This window comes from Rhinolophus sinicus, chromosome 14, assembly GCF_057876585.1.
Source record: "Rhinolophus sinicus isolate RSI-liver-muscle chromosome 14, RSI-T2T, whole genome shotgun sequence".
Classification (NCBI taxonomy): domain Eukaryota; kingdom Metazoa; phylum Chordata; class Mammalia; order Chiroptera; family Rhinolophidae; genus Rhinolophus; species Rhinolophus sinicus.
In genome coordinates, this window is record NC_142514.1 from 153,038,418 (window position 1) to 153,061,052 (window position 22,635).

Consider the following 22,635-nt stretch of genomic DNA (forward strand, 5'->3'; position numbering starts at 1 on the left):
AGAGCCTCCTCACCCAGCTCCCAGCCTGACGCCCTTCTTGCCCAGTACCCTCATTCAGGCATACTCTGCTAACTGACCGTCTACCACATCTGACGAGGTTCACATGTATTGTCTCTAATCTCCCAAAACCTTCTGAGGTAGACGGATATTATTATCTCCATTTCACAGATGAGGAAATAGAGGCTCAGAGAAGTAAGTGGCAGAAATGAGACTCCATCCTATGCCTGCTGGCTCCAAAGCCTCTGCTTTTTTTCAAACCACCATTTAGTACCCAGTTACTAGATATAATGTTTTGTGTGTGCATTTGTGGAATACACATTTATGGGGCACCTACTGTGTGTAAGATACCATGTCTTCTTTCTCCAACTGGATTTAGAAAGCTTTTCCTTTTCTTAGATCCCTCTTGATGATGGGCACAGAAATCCTAAAGGAGCCTACCATCGACAAATAACAGTTGGGGGGGTCTCTTTATCACATCAATCCCCCCATCCCTGCTGACCTTGTGTCTGACCTTGTGTGTGGTCCCCTCCCTCTAGCATCAGCATTCTCTGGCTGATGCTCAACTGGCTGTGTGCTGTAGGCCTGTACAGGGCACAGGAGGCAAATTCTGGATTTGGCCTTGGGCCCTCTCCAGCCTCGTCTCCGGCATTCCTCTGTGTGGTCTGGCCCTTCTGGACAGCCGCGTAGGGAAAGCACTCAACCTTCAGCTCATGTAAATTCACCTCCATGTGTGCACCCAGCCAAAGGGAGAGAAGGAGAGAAGAACAAATTAAATAATGCATGTTGTTCCACTTGACCTTGGGCTGTGGTAGGGATTAAATGAGTGATTGCATGTAAAGCACTTAGGACAGAGCCCAGGGCTCCAAACTGTTGCTGGATCTCTTTCTTTGTGCTTCCAGGCCCACTCTCCAGCCTTCGCTGCCCTGCCCTGTGCCCCAGGAAGCTTTGGGGAGCTCCCTGCCCTCTGCTTCCTGCTGTGTTCAGCCAACAGGTGGTGAGAGGGCGTGAGGAGACAGAGAATGGGTTCTGATTCCCAGTTCTCGCGATGTGGGATAGTTAGGCAGGTTCCCTCACCTGAGGCGGGCTTCTCTCTGCAGCCATGGCTCTCCCCTGTTCTGGGGACTCGCCCTTCCCTCGCCTTCAGGAACACCTGGCTTCCAGCAGCTGCACCTCCCAGGCTGTATTAACAAGACTTACGGCCCCACAGGTACCTGCCCTTCCCTCTACAGAGTGCCTTCATAAAACTCTCTTCAGTTTCCGGTTTGGATGAGCCAGCTGCTTCCTGCCGTGACCCTGGCTGGTACGAAATGTTAGCTCTTAGTGGTGGTGGTGCCAGCAGCATTTCCTCTGTGACCTCTTCCTGCACCTTTAAGACTCCTTGATTCAAACCTCAGCTCTCCTTGGTCAAGCCTTTCCTCAGGCTCTGCCAGAAAGCCTGTCCTGTCACTCTCCGCACATGACAACCCTTTGTTTCCACCCTTACCAAGGGACTCGCCACGCCGCCCGCCTGTCTCCCCACTAATCTGCGAGTGTCCCAGACACAGGCCTGGGGGCAGTGCAGAGAGTGAAGCCAACAAGCCCCTTCCCCACCTGGGTCTATACCTCTCTGTGCTTCAGTTCCCTCATCTGTAAAATGGGATAAAGGTATCAGTTTCATACCATTTCATCCTTTTATGAGGGAATTAATAACTTTTTTGCTATTCATAAATTACTGTTAAATGCTTCGAACAGTGCCTAGCAAATAGTAAGTTCTAAATGTTTGTTAAATAAAACTAAGTAAGAATAGATGATACAAAATCGATTTTCTCAGTAGCTGAGAGAGTGGGCTCTTCATAAATGTTGGTGGGATGAATGGATCCAGCCACACTCTTCCCAGACCTTCACAGCTTGTATCCCAGATAGTACTGGGTTTACTTGACTCTTGCTTTATAATCATAACTTCATCTTTTCAAGACCCTGGTTGGTCGCCTTTGAGTCGGTGCGTGGCACAGCTGACCACGCCCCCTTCTCCTGGGTCTCCTGCCTCACTTGCTATTCCTTTTCCTCTAAAGGTTGGGGTGCCCTGGACTCTGTCCTGGGTCTTCTCTCCATCTGCACTATCTCTCTGAGTGACTCATCAGTCACGGGGCTTGCACTGTCATCTAAACCCAAAGGACTCACTGAGGTTTCTCTGTAGCATGGACCTCTCCTTCAGTCTTCACATTCCTAACAAGTACCAGCCTTCTCAGTCCCCTCTCTATTTGAAGGTCTAACCCGTGTCTTCAACTGAAAATATCCAAAACGGAATTCTTAGTTTCCACCACCTCCTACTCTTGCTCCTCCTCCCAAAATGTGGACTCATCTTTGAGTCTCTTCACACCCACAGCCAACCCACCCACAAAGCCCATCCGGTTTAGCTCTACCATGTGCCCTGGGTCTGAGCACTCCTCACGATAGTCCAAGCCCCCACCTCTGGCCTGGGCTACTGTAAAAGCCTCCTAAATGGGTTCCTCTCTTGGCTCTGTCAGTCTGCTCTCTATGAGCAGTCAAGCAATTCCTTTGAAACGTAAATCAGTCATGTCACTCGTCTGCTGGCTTCTCATCACACTTACAACGAATTCCAAAGTCTTGACCATGGCCCAGCAGGCTTCCACCACTCCTCCAATCCATCTCCCACTACTCTCCATTCCATAATTCCTCTCAGAAACACCATCCTACTTGCCCTTCCGAAAGAAGGCAAGCATATGCTTGCCACAGGGCCTTTGCACTTGCTGTTCTCTCTCTCGGAATGCTCTTCCACATATATTCCCATGGCTCCTTCCCTCACTTCTTCCCGGTCTCTGCTCAAATATCACCTCTTCAGAGAGGCCTTCCTGACTCCCCTAAATAGAGAATACCACCTTGTTACTTTCTATCCTCTCATCCCTTTATTTTTTCATCACATTTATCACTACTTGGCATTTTATGATACTTTTATTGGTTTATTTGTTAACTCTCTGTCTTCCCTACTAGAATGTACTCTCTAAAAGGGCAAGGAGTTTGTTTTGTTGTTCGGTGCTTAGAGAGCCGTGTGGCATATATTCGGAGCTCTGTCAACATTTACTGCATGTATGCATGAATGAATGATAAGCGAATCCCTAGAAGGCAGGTTCTTTGTGACCTTCTAATGTATCCCACCCCACCTCCGGATGCCTGGCCTTGGGAAGGGTACACTATAGATACCCGTAGACGCATGGTTACTGTACAGGCAATAAATACTTTTTGAGCAAATGAGTAACCGAGTTCTTGCTCCATGCAGGTGAGTGAGCAGAGGGGCAGCCTGCTTTGCAGAAGCTGGTTCTCTGGGGAAGAAGCCTTAGTTTCTGATGTCGTTTTCCTCGTCCCTTGGTATCCTGGCCCAAGGCTGTGACCGGGTAGGCCAGGCAAGTGCTGCTGGTGGCCTTGAGAAACTGCACAAGCCCAGAGGAACAGATTCCTGTTGCTCTGGAGGCACTGGCAGAAACAGTGTGGCCATTTACCAAATGGTTACTATGTGTCCAGAGTAGCCAGTACTTGAGTTCCTATTTAATATATCCTGTCCTATGAGGTAAGCACTAGGGGTTTCATCTTACAGCTGAGGAAACTGAAGCTTGGAGATATTATGTGGCTTGCCCAAGGTCTCACTTGTTACAATGAGTGACAGGGTTCAGATCTGACACCAGTTCGGCATAACCCCAGATAATAGACAACAGCAGCAGACACTGAAGCTCCACATAAACAGCAGTGCCAGGGTCGATTTAAGCTCCCCACACATGTGTAGATCTCATTCAGCATTCACAGTAATCTTACTAGTTAAATATTACTGTTATCCTCATTTAACAAATTAGAGAACAGGGGCACAGAGAGGTTAATAACTGGCTCAGGGTCACACAGCACTTTCCATGACAACACACTACCTTTAATGTTACCTCCAACCACTAAGGATTTAGATTACAAATCATTCTTAAGGGGTCAATTTGCTGTGAAACACTAAGGAGGGGTCATCCAGAAAGCAATTGACAGCAAGCAGTAGATTTCACCCAATATGCCTGTGTACCCCTATCTCTATCCTCTGCTGCTTCATCCCTTTTCCCCAGTTCCTAGATGATCTCCAACCTGGGAGGGGAAGGCTGCTGCCGCCTCTGAAGCTGCAGGGCACAAAGTCCAGCCCAGGCCTTGCCCAGCATGGCGCCTGCCCCGCCTGCACTCACAGGGGCATTAATAGGTAATGACTTGTGATGAGGAAGAGAAGGGCAGTGGAAACACAGAGACCTGAGGCCCTTTGGAGCCTGTGGGCTCCAAAGGGGAAGAGGAATAGGGGCTACTCCAGGGGCTGAATTAGACAGGGGATCCCACAGGTAATTCTCCCCAAAGAGGCAAAGACCAGTACTCTACGGGAAGAAGGCAAAAGAAGACCCGAATTTACTTTTAGCCCAGGAGCAGGAAAGTGAAATTCAAGCCTGAGTCTTGGGGTGCTCTTTCAAAGTGGGTTGTCTGAAATCTACACTCACCAAATGTCCTCACGTCTGAAATTTCTCCCCTCACGTCCCTTTGCAACAGGGTACACTGGTGAACACTGTTTCACACTCCCCTAGCCTTTCGCCAGCCCCCAACTCCTGCTGAACTTGCTGTTATCTCTCACCCAAGGCTTCGTTTTAGGGAGACGTCGCCAGTATGAGTTGCCCCCTTTGTGCCCCCAACAAACCTTGATCCCAACACTCAGCAGCTAGCCACGGGTAATTACTAGTGGAAGGTCTGCCTCCCATCTACACCACCAACAGTTTGAGGGCAGAGACTGGGTCTGGCACATAATGGGTGCTCAAAACATGTTTATTCAGTGAATGATTGACTCCCCAGCCCCTGGCCCTTAGCCCTGCAATGACTGGCTCCTCAATCTCCACAGGGCCTCTCTATGGGGAGAGAGAGGTAAATCACCCTGGTCTTGCCTACCTGAGCTCTGCCCCTCAGGCCTGGGAGGGGTTTGGCTTGGTCTAAAGACACTGTCCTGTCCCTCTGGGCTCTGGGAGGGCCTCAGGGCACATAGTCACTCGCCCCTCAGGCAGGGCCTGGCACCCCTGGTTTCACCCCTGGGCTCTGAGGCATCCCAAAACCTGGTGAGGAGGTCCTCTGTGTCTCCAGGAAAGGTCCTGTGTGACCTCAGGGCCTCAGTGGCTCTTGCAGATTTCTGGACACTGTTCTGGAAATGCCCTGGATGAACTCCATCAGCTTCCAGGGATGGTGTCTGAGGATCCCAGACCACCAATGAGTCCCCTTCGTGGGACACACCAGGGGAGAGTGATTCTGCTGGAAGGTCCTGGTGGACTCTCTGGACCTCCTCCCTTCCTCTCATTGCCCCCTAACCAGCAGCAGTTCCTCAGCTGCTTGTTTGGGACCTAAGAAATACCCTTAGGCAGGGAGGGGACTTGAAGTATTTTGAGATCAAAGGACAGACACAGGCAGTTCCCCTTCCTGAGAATCCTCACTGCTCAGACACTTCCTCTGACCCTCTCCACATGCTCCGTCTGAGCTGGGAGCACTAGGAAGGCGCTGCGGGATTTGCCCACTGGGGCATCAAACAGAAGTATCCTCTCCCCCAGCCCGCCAAGGCTGGAAGGAATTCCAACCCCAGAGAAGTACCAGCGCCAGCCCCTGGAGGGCAGAAGGAGGAAGGACACTTTCAGATCAGTTTAATAGTTCCTACATCTGGAGTATCCGTGTTCCTCCCTCATTTTACTGGCGATTCCTGCTGGCAATCAAATGACCCTCAGGGTCCCAGCCTACCTAGAAACTCAGGCTCGACTGGTAAAGGGAGGGTCCCCAGGCACTTGGGGAGCCCCTAGCAGCTCTGACCTTATGCCGGAATTCTCGGGCCACCTTCCGGTCCATGGCTGGGACAGATCGCGCGGCGTCGCTGCACAAGTCGTTCCTTGGGGTGCCTGGCTGCTGGGAGCTGGCAGGAGCGGCGACGTTGACCCGTGGGGCCTTGGCGGGTGGGGGCGGGGCCCTGGCGGGAGCGGGGCGGGGCCTCTGGGAGGCCGGAGACACCTGTCGGGAACTTGTCTCCTCCCACTGACGCCCCTGGCTCCAGTGTGTAATGTAGTGGTGACGGTGGAGGTGGATGGCTGGCGCTATTCCAATCCTTTTGGAATGACTGCGAACGCACGCAATTGAAAGAGAGGATCTCTGGACGCGTGGGGAGAAGGTTTGGGACGTTTTTTGTGGGGTCGGAATTAAGAGGTTCTGAGACTCTCACATGGATAAGTAGGGAGTGAGGTAACCTAGTCAGCTTTCTCTGGATACACAGAGGCCCATTTGCCTTCCTAAGGCTACCACTGTCTCACCTTCAGCGTGCATTCCACAATGACCTCTTCCCACTAGGAAGAAATCTTTGAGCTGTGAATTTCTTGAGGCGGGGTCATATGGTGGCCCATAGAGGCCAGAGTCAGTGGGTGAAAGTGCCCCTCTTCATCCAACTTCTTCTCCCACCCCCTCTAGCCCACCCCACCCCACCCCCAAACACACCTATACACCCATTCACTGAAGCATGAAAGGGCCTGGCAATGACAGTCGGATTTCTGGCTGACCTTCACCCAGGGCCCAAACCCCATTTGGTCCATTTTATTCAATCCAACCCAAGTGTGCTGAAGGTCTAGTGCTGGGTGCAAAGACAAAGATGAACCAAGCCTGGGGCAGACAGAGAGGAAAGAGGGGGCCAGGAAAGGTGTAGTATAACAGGTGTGGTTGGGAAGAGTGGGGACCTTTGTGGAGCTTGTGCCTGGACGTAACCCAGGATGGGGGACTGATGTGTGTGCACCATGTCAGGGGGCAGGAGGTGGACAGCAGCTTGAATCAGTGAACCTGACAATTGTAACTTCAAGGGCTCCTAAAGATCTCCTCCTTGGCATTCCACACCGAATTGCTGAAGTTTTGCCAGCAGACTGATTTGGGCTAAATCGTTGCCTAGTTTAAAATGTAAATCCCCCCGGAAAGAGCCTTAAAATCTTATCCATGTTCTCACCTTAGTACTAAACCAATTAAGTCGGAGATAAAAGGGAAAGACTGGAGGGATTTTTCAAAGGTCCAGGAACGAGACACGAAACACGTTCCTCTCCAACTCACTTCGTTGATCCTCTACATTTCATGATATGTCATATGGCTGTTTATTTCACATGTAGAATCCAGGCAGGGTGACAAATGCCCTTACAAGGGGAAATGGGGTCCCAATCCTTTAACATAACTGCCACCCCCACAGACTCTCTCCTTCTTAAAATGCTTCCCTCTTGGTTTTGGGGGCAGCTCCGAGTCCTGGTTCTCCTCTCACGTGAATGTGCCTTTTCAAGCTTCCTCTGAGACCATCCTGCCTTCACTCACTCTCTAACCATACCCCATCCTTGGCTCTTGCCTCTTCACCTTCCTATCTATGTCCCCGACTTTAAATCCCCTGTGGGGATAGCTGTGCGTGCTTTATTTACCACTCTATTCCCCGAACAGTGTGCAGTAAGGAATAGATGCTCAACAACTTAATTGAATGAATGAATGAATGAATGAATGAATGAATGAATGAATGCATGCATCCCAAATCTATACCCCTGCCCAGAGGTCTGCTGGGGCCATCGTCATCATCATCTCCAAGTCCCGGTATCTAGTTGGTGTTCCAACACTCAATTGGCCAAGTGACCAATGCACAGGTTCCCAAAGCTCTCAGGCCCACATTTTCACCATTTTAAAATTTAAATTTCTTGCCAGACAGGGAGTGTACCTTTTTTACAAAGTTAAAGTTATTTTTTGTTTTGTTTTGTCAGAGTCTGGCCTTGATGGGAGCAGTAATATGGGAGTGTGAGTCACTTCCGACGTTAAGTCAGCATTTCTGAGCTGCTCAAGGCTGAGCATAGAGGGCAGACCTGGGGACCCAGGAGGCCGCCGTGGGGACTGGTGGGATCACAGGCTAGCACTCTGTAGTCCTGAACCCTGCTTGCTACTGAGCACTGAATGGCATGTCCCACGGCCTCTGTAAAAGGCGAGTGGGGCACCAGACACACACCAGCATCTTGGGTCTCTGCTGTAAGGGGCTTCCAGGACTCAAGGTCCTGAGCTAGGGATCTCTGAGGAGTAAGGGGTAAGGGATGTTAGAAGCTGCACAGGCTGCCTCCCTGCTCCCCCAGGGGACTTAGGGCTGAGCGATCTGAAGCCCGCCTCTCCTGCGGAGGGGCAGCCACAATCCACGCAGGGCGAAGGCTGGATCTTCCTCAGGCCCTTAAATGATGGTAATGAGCCGGGCAGTCCTGTCACTCTAGCTGGAGGAGGAGCTACGCGCCTGGGAGGTGGGGCCGAGGGAACCCTGGGGTAAGAGAGCGAGACGGTTGGCAGCCGACGAGTGGAGGTGTGAGCTAGCCTTCACCCGGAGAGTCACTCGGGACCCCGGGCCCCGCTCAGGCTTCTCAGTACCCACGAGCCCCTATGGGGGCCCCAGCCCCGTGCGATCCCGCACCCGCGCTCTGTCTGCTCCTGGTTTGCGTCTGGCTGTCCCGGGGTGAGCGGGCAGGGGAGTCCCTGTGGATGCAGACTGTCGGTGAGAGGGGTGTGGACGAGGGCTGGCCCGGGCTGGGGGAACGTTTAGGGAAGGCATAGGCAGGGTGGAGAGAGGGAGGAAAAAGAGAAGGGTTGAGGGAGGCAGGGGGATAACCACTGAGAGGGTCGGAAGAGATGGGGCGCGGAAGGAAAGAGAGGCCAGTAAGGGGACTGGGTCCTAAGCTGGGTAGGGTGGAGGAGACCCAAGGTGGGGAACTAGGGTGAACTTGGAACAGAGAGTGGGAGGAAAGAGAGAGACCCTTGTTGTGGAGTTACCAGAGAGGGTGAGAAAGAATTCGAGAGGGCTGCAGGGAAGGGAATGGAAGGGATGGGTGTTGATGTGGGGGAGGCTTCCTAGAAGGGGATGGGGTGGTTGGAGGCCCAACAATGGGGGGGAATCTTGAGTGGAGAGTAATCCCCCTCCCCAGCCTCAGCACCCACGCCCCCGGGCAATGCAGCGCAGCAACCTGAGCCAGCCCGGGACCACGGGTAAGTTGGAGCTTGCGGGTACCCCATCCACTGCTCCCATCTTTACTCCTGGTGTGGGTGACCCCAGGGGTTAAGCACAGAGGGTGGCATGGGCCGGGAGTAGTGGGGGGCATGGCCCAATCCTACAGCCTCATCCATGTTAGACTTATTTCTCATCTAGCCACGGCCATCAGGAGGTGACCCGTGCCATAGGAGATGCGACAACAATGATGGGGGGCCAGGTAAGAGTGGCTTGAGGAAGGGGTGCTTTGCTGGGCAGAGGCTTATTTCTGCTGGGGTCTGAGGCTGGCAGGGAGCTCTGTAGGTTGCAGGAAGACTGCCTCTGCATTTATTCAGAAGGGAGCAAACAAGGTTCTGGTATGTGTATCAAGTATGCAAATTCATAAAACACTTTATTTCCACTCTTCTAATCTCTTGGGGTCCTGTAGCTGACTCATTTTTTTTAAATTAGGGGAGTAGGGCACCAAAGCACTATCAGGAGACAGCGGGGCTCTCTCCCCACTCTAGTGTGAAAGTAGGAAGGTGAGAGTTTAGGAGAATGGAGTTCTCTCTTCCCTGTCTGGCTTGTGAAGGCCCTAAACCCTTTTAGAGGCCCCGCTCCATACCCTGAGCCCCAGCAATGCTGCCCTGAGAGGAGAGAAAAACTGGGCCACCTGGTGGGGTTTGCAAGGAAGGGTTGGATGAGAGGCAGAGCCCTGAGCTACCATCCTCTGAGTCTTGACCAGTCCCTGTTGCATACCCTCCTGGGGTCCTCTGTGCTTTTGAGAGAGGTGGTGGTTTGTTTTCTCTCTTTACCAAACTTCTTCGGTCTCTGGGTCAGGTAACTAAGGTTCTCTTTCTAATCCTGGCGTGCATTTGTCTCCTTTCTACAACCACAGACATGTTACAAATCCAGCCCACCTGCAGCCAGGCCCCTCCAAGTGTCTTGAGCCTCTCTTCACCCCTGGTGCCCTAGGAATCAGCTCTGGGTCGCCCCTTGTGCCAGCAGGTTGGGAGAACCATTTATAATAGGGAGCAATGTGTCCCAAATCCCTGCCCTTTGGAAATAGATATGAAGACCCCAAGGTAGGAGGGGGCACACTTATTCTCTAATGTATGGATTATCTGGGGTTTTTATTTCTCACTTGCCCACTTTTGTAGTTCCCAAATTTTAGAATTACAGTCAGTTATAATTTGAGTTGAAAGATAATGTGGTCATTCTTTCATAGCTGGGGAAATCAAGGTTGGTGGATGACTTGCCAGGGTCCCCAGAGCAGGTGGAGCTGGGTCTCCTGGTACAGTGACCTGTTCCCTGGCACCATGAATGCCCCACAGGACTCCAGAAATCCCTGTATTTCAATGAGGGAAATGATCCCCAGCACCTTTTCCCCTGGCGGCTTCCTTCCGTGCTGGACTCCAGGGTAACCCCACGCTTTTCCTTGGGAAGCGTCTGACCCAGGGAACCCCCATAGGATTCTCACATTACTCCTGAGAGCAAATAAGGGGTTAGAATGGCCCTCTTTTAAGGTAACTGGAGTCGGGCATGGGGAATAATGCCATTCGCTAGAAAGTGAACCTGGGGACCCTGCAGGGGCTTCTGCCTGGAATACCCTCATTCATAAGGGTGGGGGGTTGTCCCAGACTAACAGCCGACCACCATTCATTTCAATGCTGCCTCATTCCTTTAGAGCTCAGCCTGTAGACGAGGGGTCCATGAACTTGGATGGGGGGAAATGCATCGTTATTTACAGGTCCCCAATCTAACGGAAATTTAGCATTCCCTGTGGTTATTACTATAGGCTACAAACCACAGCGTGTTAGCGGTGTCTGTCACCAATAGAAATCCCAGATCTTTCCTATCCCCGTTCAGTTGTGGGCATCTCTAGAGCTCACGGATGCCCACGACTTCAAAATTTGGGCAGTGATAATGCCTGCTTCTAAGTCTTGTTATTTAATGTATTAATAAAGAAGTACAAATATTATTATGTCACACATTTTGATAAAATATTTTCATAGCTATATTGCAATATATTTGATATCCTTTGTCATCTGATGTTTTATTTTAGGTATTTAGAGACATTGCTTTGAGAAGGAGCCCATAGTCTTCACTAGATTGTCAAAGATGTTCATAAAAATGATTAAGAACTTGCACTCTACACTGAAGACGAATCACTTAGACAGGATCTAAATTTTTCTTCAGAAAATGACCTTGACTCTTTGCAGCACAGGCTGTTTTAACCTTAGAACACCAATCTCAGAGGCTTTATGTGAGGTAGATGTGAGGAATGTAGAGACACAAAGACCAAGTTTAGTTCAGCTCTTCAGGGGTTAGGGGTCCTCAGTGTTGATTGTTTTCCCTGGCTGCTCTCTTTCTTTCCTGTAGTCTCTGAGGGCCAGTGAGGTGGAGTACGACCAGGGTAGGCAGCCTGACTCCTGGGGCTCAGCTGGGGTCTGCAGGGTAAGGAGAGGCAGGGAGGACCCAGGATCCAGGACCAAAGTGCCATGAGAACATTGAAACCTGGCCAAGAAGGGGCCAGTGACCTCCCAGGGGTCAGCTGGACAGTGAAGAGGGAGGGGATGAGTTCCAGGGTTTAGGTGAAGAGACTCAGAGCAGCGGGTGGACTCGGGGACCAAGGGTTCTGAATCCTTTCTGTGTTCCGTGTCCTTTGCTGGAGGTTGGGGAGTAAGCTGGGAGAGCTGACCATGATGGAGGCAGGAATGAGACAAATACCCAGAATGTGGATTGTGCCTTGTTGGGCTTGTGAACGAGAATGTGAGCTCTCTGAGGGCAGGGACTTTGTACTGTTCATTGCCCCTGGCCCGGGGCTGGGCATATAGTTCTGGGAAGTTACCCAAATGGGGAGGTTGAGGGTCTGAGAGGGGAGGAGCCTGGTGTGCCCAGGGTCCCAGTGCCAGGTGGCATTAGACACCTCAGACTGGAGTTTTGCAAGGTCAGGTGTCCCACTCAGCTAGCCATGTGGTGGCTGAACACACAGGACGTTTGGGACAGTCCTAATTTCAGGTGGTTTATGTCTGGAGAGGCCAAGTGTTGGGATTTGTGGTCTGGAAAAGAGGATTTCTTGGCTATGCTTTGCCTGTGTCCTCCTCAGGTCTGTGGTATCAGGGAGAATCCCGACACAGAGCTGAGTTCTGAGGACTGTGGCTGGTGATCTGTGAGGCACTGTTTTTGCTCCTGTTGGAAGAGCCCAAAAGGTTGGGGTGAGGGATGGGGTGAGACGTTCCCCTGCCCTGGGGTGAGGGGCTGCCTTTGTTTCCTTGCTCTCCCTCATGTGGTTTCTGTGGTGAGGAGGAACTGTGTTTGTTCTCCAGACAAGGGGGTTTTGTGTTGGGCTGTGGAGGACACAGAAGTTTACTAGGGAGGGGAGGCTGGGGGATCCGGAAGCATAGAGGGGAGAGGGTGTGTTCAGGCCACCAAGATGCCACTTTGAAGGGTAAAAACCAGCCTTCTCTCCTCTGGGCCTAGGGCAGGCTTGAAAATTCTCCCTTCCATACCTCTCAGAGACGGGCCTGGGGAGGTGAAATGGCTGGGGCACCAAGGGGTATGGGGCCTGCCTCTCTCCAGGTGATGGATAGGAAAGTCTGTGACCTCCAGGAAGTCTGCCGTCCCTGAGGTCAGCTCTTGATCACATCTTCTTCCTTTTTTAAAAGGAGGCTGAAGCCCTGGATGCCTTGTCCATGTCTTCCTGGGAAAGGCGGCTCCATCGAGCCAAATGTGCACCATCTTGTAAGTGGCCCCCTCCCTGTGGTCTGTGGGCTGCGTGTGGGAGGCCTGTGAGGGCAGGATGGGGCTCCCCCCAGGCCTCCTGTGACCTCTTTTCCCCACGCGGGGTTTCTTTCCACGTCCCTCAGCCCCGGCCTCCAACTTCACTCTGTGTTCTCCTTCCTGGCTGAGGACAGCTTCCTCTTCAGTGTCCTGTTCTTGTGACCACAGATGGCCCTGTGGCTTTCCTCTCTCACACTGCCCACTCCAGGGAGATGGTGCTTCCTTGTTCAGTCGTCCTTTCCCTCTGCACGTCACCCTGTTTCTGTGGCCTCTTTCTGTGCTCCGTGGCATTCCCCTTCATCTGTCCTGCGCCCGTGGCCACTCCTCTTACCTCATGGCTCCGTTCCTCACACACTGCTCTGCTTTGTGGTGTCGACCTCCGCAGCCTTTCTCTCTACTGCATTCCAAGTGCGAGGAGGCCTTTCCGCCTCCCCTGGTTTATGTTGTGGCCTCTGCACTTATGGAACAGTGAGGAGGAGCAGTGCTTGAAGATCTCTGGCACCTTCTCTGCTACCCCACGTGCTCCATAGCCTCTGCCTTGCCTGGGAGCCAGGAACTTGTAGTTGTGGTTGCTGAAGGCCCAGGTGGGGCTGGCCTGGGGGCCACTTGGTACATACTGAAGGAGGGTACTCTGAGACCCCATGTCACCTCCCTGCCAGGGGTGGGGCCGGGCAGTGGTATGAGGCACACTGTTTGTGCCCCCAGTAAGGCTAGCTCCTGAGGAATGCTGGGGCTGCCTGGGATGGGCATCTTGAGTTCCATGCAGCTCTGGGAGGGCCTGGTGCCCTGGCAGGAGGAGGATGCTGTCAGTCTCGGCTTGATGGGGAGGTGCCTTTTGTGTCTCCTTTGCAGACTTGTTCTCCTGCTTCAACGGGGGTGAGTGCGTGCACCCAACCTTCTGTGACTGCAGACGCTTCAATGCCACTGGACCTCGTTGTCAGATGGGTGGGTCTGGGCTCCATCCCACCCTGGGAGGGGCCATGGGTACAGGAAAAGCTGTGGGCCTGAGGCCCGGGGATCCTGGACTGGGGGGAACGGAGGTGGCCCTGCTCCATGCCCACTACAGCCACACAGACAGGTTCTCTTTTCCTGGGCTTAGTGTACAATGCCGGCCCTGAGAGGGACAGCATCTGCCGGGCGTGGGGACAGTACCATGTGGAGACATTTGATGGCCTCTACTACTACCTGTCTGGGAAGGGCAGCTACACACTGGTGGGGAGCCATGAACCCGAGGGGCAGACCTTCTCAGTCCAGGTGAGGCCTCCTCTGCCCTGCCTGTCCAAGAAGGCTCCTCTAGGCCCTGGAGACTAGTGCCCCTCCTGTGTCAGGCGCAGACCTTCCACATGGCTGTCCTGGGGGGCATGCCCTGGATGGGCTGGGGACCCTGACCAATCCTGCCCTCTCTGCCTTGGGATGTCACACATTAGCGTTTTTCATGACTGTGCCATTTCATGATGGATATGTTACAATTACTTAGACCTATAGGGTGCCACGCATTCACAGATTATGAAATCAACTTAGTGAATCACAACCAGCTTTAAGAAAAAAGAGAGAATAGAAAATAGAAGAATGCATTACACATTAACGGAGGAAACATTATTTTGTAAAGCTTTTGTTTTATTTATATTTGTATATATTTGTATTTCTTACTGTGAGTCATGGTGAAAAAAGTTTGAAAAATATTTAATTAGACTATGGGATGGCTTTCACAGGTTCCACTTTTAGTTGAAGTGGCTCCAGCCTGTTTAACCACATTTAACAGTGATCTAGTGGAAGGTTCAGGAAGAGTTTCCACACTTGGACAAGAAAAAATTTCAGACTTTTCCCTAAGCTCTGGGAGCCTCATTCCCCTACCCCTCCTTGGGTCCTAGGGCCTTGGAGGTGTGAGCGCGGGGCAGAGGAGAGGTACATGTGACAGGCAGCACAGCAGTGACCTGTGTGCTATGTGTATGCAGGGAAGGGCTAGACTGTGCCCGCCAGGGTCGTGGTGGGAGTGTGTGTTTATGGTGTGTGCATTGAGGGTACCCGGTGAGTAGATATACGAAGCGTGTGTGTTTTGTGTGTGCGTGTGCGTGCGCACACTCACTTTGTATTCCTGTGAGATAGTGTGAGTGTATAACTGACTTTCAATCCGATGGGATAGTCTGAGATAGATAAACAAGAAACCCAGAAGCTGGGAGATGGCACAGTGTAAAGGAGCCCTGGAATGTGAGCCATCAGGCCTGGGTTAGAATCCTGGCTGTGTGCGACTTTCATCACTTTACCTCTCTGTGCACCAGTTACCTCCTCTCTGAAATGCGGATCATCATGGCCCTGACCGTCCCGTGGTGTGGTGGGGACTGGGAGAGATGACAGAGGAAAGAGGCCTGGGACCAAGTGGGCAGGCCACCAGCATTAGTGGGAGCTCAACACGGGGCTGCTGGGTCCAGAAGTGAAGGTCTGGGCCAGGTTGTGGCAGGAACGCCCCTGCACACTGGCCTCTGAAACCCACTCAGGTGCACAACGACCCGGGGTGCGGCTCCTCCCCCTACACCTGCTCCAGGTCTGTCAGCCTCTTCTTTGCGGGTGAGCAGGAGCTCCGTCTGGCCAAGGAGGTCACCCATGGAGGAGTGAGGTAACTATAACACCTTCTGCCTGGAGCGCTCCCACTCCCTTGCTGGTGGAGGGTAGGTGAGCACCTGCCATTCTCAAACCTAAAGGACATTGTTTCTGAGGGCAAACAGCAGGATTTCCACCATTAGGGCAGGAACATATTGGGTTTTTAATGGTCTGGGTTTGTAGAAAGATGAGTCCCTTGTGATTTTCTGGAGCTCTCAGGCCCTGTGGGTTTCCAGAGAGTGGGTTTTCAGACAAATAGCAGTTTTCCAAATAGCTAAGAGTGTACCACCAAAGCATACTTAATTTTTTTTCTTTTGCAATTAGAAGGAAATCTGTCCAAATGGATCATACACAGTTTCAGTCTCAGAGCAGAAACTGAGCATGCTGTCACCCTTTTCTGATGACATAGGGTCATTCTGAATGTCACTTATCTGGTACATCAGGGATGCCTGGGGGACCATGCAAGGAATGAGGACTCTTTGTTCCCACACTAAATGGACTGTGGTTCTTTTTTTTTTTTTAGTTTCAGGTGTATAAAAGTATTTAATAGTTAGATATTTATACCCCTCACAAAGTGATAACCCCCCTCACCCAATCTACTACCCCTCTGACATCGCATACAACCGTTACATTTCAGACTGTGGTTCTTGATGAAATCTTTCTTTCATCTCTACTGTCCTTTCCTTCCCTTGATGTCTGCTGTCACTTTATGTTGCTTACGGAGGGATGGGGGTCTCCCTGCAATGACCCTTCTCTCTATTCTGATTTTCTGCTTCAAATCTGGAAACTGGGTAACCAAGCTTTCTGGGGCTGAGTATAAAATTGAGGGCCCAAAGATTTCTCCAGTGAATACACAGCTGGTACATGAATCTTTTGGTATCAGTTTGGTTGGGTAGACACTTCTTTTGTTTTCCTTTCCTGATTTTCAGGTGGATTGAAAGTTGCCAAATCCCAGATTGGCTAAGATATACTGTACCAATAAAACTGGGAAAGTGGTCATGTTTGCTGCAGCCCCTTCTTTTCTTTCACTCTCAGTTGTCCTTCCCTCTTGGTCTTTTCTTTTCCCATTTCTTTCTTGCTCCCCATCAAATAAACAAATAAACAAAGTAGATGTCTGCTTATGACATCTTTCCTATTTAGGAGAAAGGAGCTGGCAAACTCAGGCATTCTAAGATTTATCCCTGCCAGGGAAATTGCAGTTTTTAAAAGCAATGCTAAAACTCTGAAGACAAAAGAATCTCTCAAATGATGGACTTCCATGTCCCCAAGAAGTAGGGGAGGAAAGGGGGGTCTCAGATCCCATGGTACCAGTGGCGTGTGGATGAGGCAGGCGCTGTGGTCATGATGGTCCTGCAGGGAGGGCCTGGTGGGTCCTTTGGTGAAGGGACTAGGCTACTGGCTGTGGCATGGCAACTCTGGAGCTATGGGCTGTGTCCTGCAGGGTCCAACTGCCACATGCGATGGGGAGTGTGCGTCTGCAGCAGCTTGCTGGCTACGTCCTCGTGCGGCACCAGTCAGCCTTCACACTGGCCTGGGATGGCGCTTCAGCTGTCTACATCAAGATGAGCCCAGAGTTCCTGGGCTGGACCCATGGGCTGTGTGGGAACAACAACGCCGACGCCCAGGATGACCTGGTGACCAGTTATGGTGAGGTGCTGGTCAGGTGGCCCCCGGTGGGTTTTGGTGGGGGACAGGTTAGGTGGCAGGGGTGGAAGAGGCCTTGGGGCAGAAATCTGGGCTCATGGTACTAAAGTCTCAGTGGAAGGCCCGGGACCCCTTCCTACCAAATGTGTAGTCTCAGTCATGTTCTTAACAACTCGACCTGTTTCCTCCTCTGTAAAATCGTTATAATGAGAATGCCTGCTAAGGCTGTGTGAGGATCTCCCAAGCACTTTGCTAGGTGGGATTGGCCTGCAGGGTGTGTGTGTGTGGGGGGAGGGACAGGGAGCAGAGTGCCCGAGAGCCAGGAAGAGAAAGCGCCCAGCTAGAGCTGAAGATCCCTAGGGAGAAGTGATCAGAGGAAAGGTGAAGGGTGCAGGGCCATGGTGACTCCGGCTCAAAGCAATGACGCCCTTGAGCACCCATAACATACGAACACTACGTGCATCATCTCATAGAGTCCTTGCAATAATCTCATGGGGGGATTGTTTGCCCTATTTCACGCATGGGGAAACTGAGGCTCCTTTTCCAGGCTCACGTGCTGTTCTCTTTCGATTGGTGATGCCTCTCCTGAGTTTAGAGCAGTGAGGACCCACTGCAGGGTCTTGGCTATTATCACAAAACACCTTTTTCAGGAGAGTGGCCCCATGGGGAAATGCAGGTTAGGATGGGAGCTCAGGCGGGATTCTTGGACGCCTTGCTCACTGCTTGGCATCTCTTCATCTCCACCTGCCTTCCCTGAGAGCCCCCTGGGCCTCCTGCCCCGATCCCTACCTGTGGTCATGCCAGTTATCCCCTACAGGGAAGCTGACGGATGATGTGGCTGAGTTTGTGCACAGCTGGCAGGAGCTGGCCCCCAACCAGCCTCCAGGGCCCACAACCTTCTCCCTGCCTCGCCCACCGTGCCTGCAGCAGCGCCTGGGAGCCATGCAGGTCTGGACTGTGGGGAGATTCCCCCCACCCTGGCTCCTTAACCCCACCCTAGTGTCTGGCTTCGGTTGGTTTTCCGTCATCTCTCGGAAAGTCACTGGCTGCAGGGCCCAGGGTTGTTGTGCCCATGGCCCCTTTCCTCTCCTCTCCACCCTCCTCTTCCTCTCTCCTGGGCCCAAGTTGGGGTTCCATGTGGAGCTGGTGAAGTCAGAGGGCTATGCGTGTTCCTGCTGGCCCCCAGCTCCTGCTCTCTTGCTCCAGGATGTGTATGACCGGTGTGAGGCCCTGCTGAGGCCCCCCTTTGATGCCTGCCATGCCTACGTCAGCCCTCTGCCCTTCACAGCCAGCTGTACCAGCGACCTCTGCCAGTGAGTGGGCAGCCAGGACTGGGGTGGTACTGGGTGGTAGGGAGACATCTCCCAGTATTGGGATGGGGATCCACACATGGGCCACTGATAATCCCAGGCACTGACAGATATGCTTCCCAAAGCTCTGAAGTTCTTATCTGCATAGGTGGGACAGAACTTCCCCGTTCACTGAGGCCCAGAAATGGGGCCTGACACCCGCTGGGCCATACACGTCAGTGGCAATACCTGCAATAGAGCCCAGGTGTCCTGCCTCTAGTCTAGGGTTCTGTACACCTAGGTGCCCTCCCTGGCTCCTTTTCCCCGCTGTGTGGAGAGGAGGGTACTCTGAGCCCTGGCTCAGCTGCGGGAGGGCTGGTGGCAGGTTGAGCCTTGCTTCAGTGTGACCCTCGGTTTCCTTGCACAGATCAGTGGGTGATGAAGCCACCTGGTGCCGGGCACTGGCAGAGTATGCCCGGGCATGTGCCCAGGCGGGGCAGCCCCTGCAGGGCTGGAGGACCCAGCTTCCGCAATGCAGTAGGTGGAGCCTGGTGGTGGGCACGGAGGGTTTCAGACAAGTGCTGTGCGGGGGCTTTGGGTGTCATTTTCACACCTCAGCTCAGCGTCCTGTCCTGCTCAGAACCACAGTTTTCAGAGCTTTAAGCCTTGAGGTCCCATCTGCATGTGACAGATGGGGAAACTGAGGCTCAGAGCAGAAGGGACTGGCCAAGAGCCACAGGAGTGAAATGAAGGTGGTTTTCAGAGCCTCCCAGGCTCTCTCCAATTTACTGCTCACCCAGTGTTCCCACTGGGACTAGGGGATCAGGAAAACCAAAGACCTCCCACCCCAGGGCCTGGGGTAGGGTCTGGGTCGGTCTTGGCAGAACTGGGACCAGTAAGGAGCTCATAGGCCAGCCTGCTCCCTTCCTCCCAAGCTGTGCACTGCCAGGAGAAGGACTTTATCTACAATGAGTGCATTGCCTGCTGCCCCGCCTCCTGCCAGTCCCGGGCATCCTGTGTGGACAGTGAGATCGCCTGTGTAGACGGCTGCTACTGCCCTGACGGTATGCTGGGGGTGGTCGCTGGCAGCACCGTCCTGGTCTGGCACGGATGGGCATGAAGCAAGGGCTCACGGGATGCCTGTTTGTGGAATGAATGAAGGAAGGAGCAAACAACTAATCAGTGAATAAATGAGTGAACGGCTTCAGGGAGGGGAGGGTGAGCACAGAACTGCGGCGCTTGAGAAGTTCATAAGGGTATTTCATTTTATCGGGACTGAGCTTTTTAAGGTGTGTAGTCGAGGACAAGTCATTCATTCATTCATTCATTCATTCATTCATTCATTCATCATGATACGTTTGTTTCAATATCCATCCACATACTGTTTTTCGCCGTGTATAACTTTGTAGCACATCTATAGTGTGCAGGTCACTCGACTAGGCAGGGGGTTGGGATAAAAAAATATAAAGACACATCATTGATTTAGGGATCAGAATCTGGCCGCAGTGATAAAACACCTACATATGACTCTAGTCTAAGGCACAGTGTGGTGAGGACCAGCTCAGGGGTTCAGACAAGAAGAGATACAGGAATTCAGCTGGGGGACAGATGTCAGGAAGGCTTCCTGGAAGAGCTGGTACCTAAGCTGGTTCTAGATACAGTGACAGGCTTTCCAGGGGTGGAGAGGAGACACTAGTCTGTATGCAGGTTATTTGGGGTGGGTGGTCCTCTGAACAAAGTTCTGGAGGTGGGATTATTTGCACAGTGGGGAGTCAGATTTGGCCTGAGCCAAGGATTTATACAGGAGAAAGTTTGCCGGTGGGATCAGTGGTGAAAGAGCTTGGATGAGGGGATCCTTATCACAGGCCCTGGGGAGCCATGAAAGGTCTGTGAACAAGAGCAGAAGCGAGTTAAGTGGGCCTTTGCTGTCACCCTAGGGCTGATCTTCGAGGATGGGGGCTGTGTAGCACCAGCTGAGTGTCCCTGTGAGTTCCACGGGACCCTGTACCCAACTGGCTCTGTGGTGAAAGAAGACTGCAATACCTGGTCTGTGTTCACTGCTGGGGGCTGCGGGGGAGGCAGTGACTTCCAGGGCTTTCCATCAGGGCTGCCCATCTGGGGTCTGGGAGCCCCAGACTATGTGGGGGCACTCACTCGGTATTTCTGAGTCACAGGAGATCTCATGAGCCCTAATCCATGGGCGGAATCTCCAGCACCCATTTTAGAGATGAGAAGACTGAGGGCTGGGGGGCAGGAGCTCTGTGGACCCTGGCATCCTCCAGCATTCTCTCCGGCGTGGAGGGGTGAACCCCTGCCTCTTTGGTCTCTGTTTCAGCACATGCACTGCGGGCAAGTGGGAGTGCAGCACATCTATCTGCCCAGGTACGACTGACCCCCACCTTCCTCTAGTCTCATAGCTTTGGGGGTAGGGAAGCTCTGGGAGCTATGTGTGCTGGTGGGGTGTGGGGTGCTCACTCAGTTCCTTTGTGTTGGCCTGCCTCCCGTTGTTTCCTCAGAGCTGCTTTGCCTGATTCAGTGATTGCCCCACTCCCCATTTTTCATGGGGTTCTGTGTATCTAAGGGCCTTCCTGAGCTTGAAGGGCTTGGACCAAAACTGGTCTCCAAGCTCAGGGCCTGGTCTCCTGTCAGAGGGAGATGCCCAGGGTGGGCTTGTCTTCCCAGTGACCAGGGCTTTCAAAGGGCAGGCCAGGGCTCCAAACACTGCCCTGATCCCTGAGAACAGGGTGCTTGCCTCCCCCTCCTGCTCAGACCTGCAGGGCAGAGGCAGGCCCCGTGGGGCAGCTCCCATGGGTCAGCCACCTTTCTCTGCCCCTCAGCCGAGTGTTCAGTGACGGGCGACATCCACTTCACCACCTTTGATGGCCGCCGGTACACCTTCCCCGCCACGTGTCAGTACATCCTAGCCAAGAGCCGCTCCTCAGGCACCTTCACAGTGACACTGCAGAATGCCCCGTGTGGCCTGGTAAGGGCCAGGGACCCCAGGCCCCATTCAGCCAGCCACCCCAGCTCTCTGCCCCCTAGAGAGGCTGGGGCTTTAGGGCAGGGCCCCAGGTCTTTCTGCAGCCCGCTCACCCTGTTGTCTATTCTTTCTGGGCAGAGCCAGGGGCAGGAACTGGGTTCTGGCTCTAGATCACCTGAGAGTCACTTCCCTTTCCTGGGCGTCAGTGTTTTAAAAAAATCTCTAACATGGCTCTAATTCAACTTCATATTCTCTGCTTCTTTGGATTGCATCTTCAACACTCTGTATTCATTCATTCGTTCATTCATTCATGCATTCATTCATTCATTCATCAAATACTTAACATCTACTTGTGCCAGAAGCTGTGTCGGGTCTTGGAAATTGGGATGAATTAGACCTGGCTCTGCCCTCCTGGGCCTTACAGTTTGGTGGGTGATGCAGACAAGTGACCCCATAACTCACTCTGTTATAGGATCTGTGACAACGTGGAGAATACAAGGTAAATCTCCCTGGAGGAACTTGCTTTGTTGTTGTTTTCTCCGGACAGTAGGAGGGAGTGGATCAGGAAAAGCTTCTTAGAGGAAGTGACCCCTGAGCTGTATCAGCTCTGCCTAAGCTGGTCCCTGCTACGTCTTGAACTTTATCTTAAACCACTTAGCCCAGTGGGCTCTGCCCCTCTGATCTTTTATGTCCTTGAATGCATGAAATGCCTTCGTCAGGGAACTTTGTTCAGGCTCTTCTCTCTGCCTGGATGTCGCCCTCCTCTTCTCCCTTTGCACAGCTAGCTTATGCAATCTTTAGATCTCAGTTCAAATGTCACTTTTTTCCTGTGCTTCAGTTTTCTGATCTGCAAAATGGGGTTATTAGTAGTATTTACTGAATAGGATTGCTCTGAGGAATCAGTGAATAAATATATGTATAAAATTAGAACAGTGCCTGAACGTCGGAACTCTGTATTAAAGTTAGCTGTTATTATTACAAGTTGTGGCATTGAGAGTTGTAGTATATTATGATTATTTTTACTTTATTATCATCTTTCCTACCTCTGCCGATTAAGTCCTAGCACCCTGCACTGTTGGCACACTGATCACAATTATCATAAACAACTTTGTAATTCCTTATTTACTGTCTGTGTCCCACACGGATATGTGCTCTCCATGGGGGCAGGGACTGTATCTGTCATCGCTGTACGGTTGTGAATGTCTGCCTGTGGGAGGTACAAACGGGCTCAATGTGTACTACCCATTTCAGAGATGAGAACCTGAGGCTCAGAAAATATTAGCTCCTTTCCTGCCTGCCTGCGAGTG

The 22,635-nt window shown here is 52.2% G+C and overlaps 2 protein-coding genes across 9 annotated transcripts in view; one reads left to right on the forward strand and one right to left on the reverse strand.

Moving 5' to 3' along the window:
- Positions 1-5,990, reverse strand: part of USH1C (USH1 protein network component harmonin) — a 47,349-nt gene extending 41,359 nt beyond the window's left edge. For all 5 annotated transcript variants that reach the window (XM_088791668.1, XM_088791667.1, XM_088791666.1 and 2 more), the window contains exon 1: positions 5,848-5,990. In XM_088791668.1, the coding sequence (XP_088647794.1) occupies positions 5,848-5,883 (36 nt within the window). In that variant the 5' untranslated portion in view covers positions 5,884-5,990. The remainder of the gene's footprint in view (positions 1-5,847) is intronic.
- Positions 5,991-8,329: 2,339 nt separating this feature from the next.
- OTOG (otogelin) overlaps positions 8,330-22,635 on the forward strand; it is a 73,589-nt gene continuing 59,283 nt past the window's right edge. For 2 of the 4 annotated variants that reach the window (XM_088791671.1, XM_088791672.1), the window contains exons 1-15: positions 8,330-8,566; positions 8,994-9,054; positions 9,215-9,275; positions 12,703-12,778; positions 13,670-13,762; positions 13,917-14,071; positions 15,313-15,431; positions 16,857-17,062; positions 17,877-18,007; positions 18,266-18,372; positions 18,776-18,885; positions 19,284-19,412; positions 20,286-20,394; positions 20,684-20,730; positions 21,186-21,331. In XM_088791671.1, the coding sequence (XP_088647797.1) occupies positions 8,455-8,566; positions 8,994-9,054; positions 9,215-9,275; positions 12,703-12,778; positions 13,670-13,762; positions 13,917-14,071; positions 15,313-15,431; positions 16,857-17,062; positions 17,877-18,007; positions 18,266-18,372; positions 18,776-18,885; positions 19,284-19,412; positions 20,286-20,394; positions 20,684-20,730; positions 21,186-21,331 (1,662 nt within the window). In that variant the 5' untranslated portion in view covers positions 8,330-8,454. The remainder of the gene's footprint in view (positions 8,567-8,993; positions 9,055-9,214; positions 9,276-12,702; positions 12,779-13,669; positions 13,763-13,916; positions 14,072-15,312; positions 15,432-16,856; positions 17,063-17,876; positions 18,008-18,265; positions 18,373-18,775; positions 18,886-19,283; positions 19,413-20,285; positions 20,395-20,683; positions 20,731-21,185; positions 21,332-22,635) is intronic. The other 2 variants (XM_088791669.1, XM_088791670.1) reach the window with 2 other exon arrangements.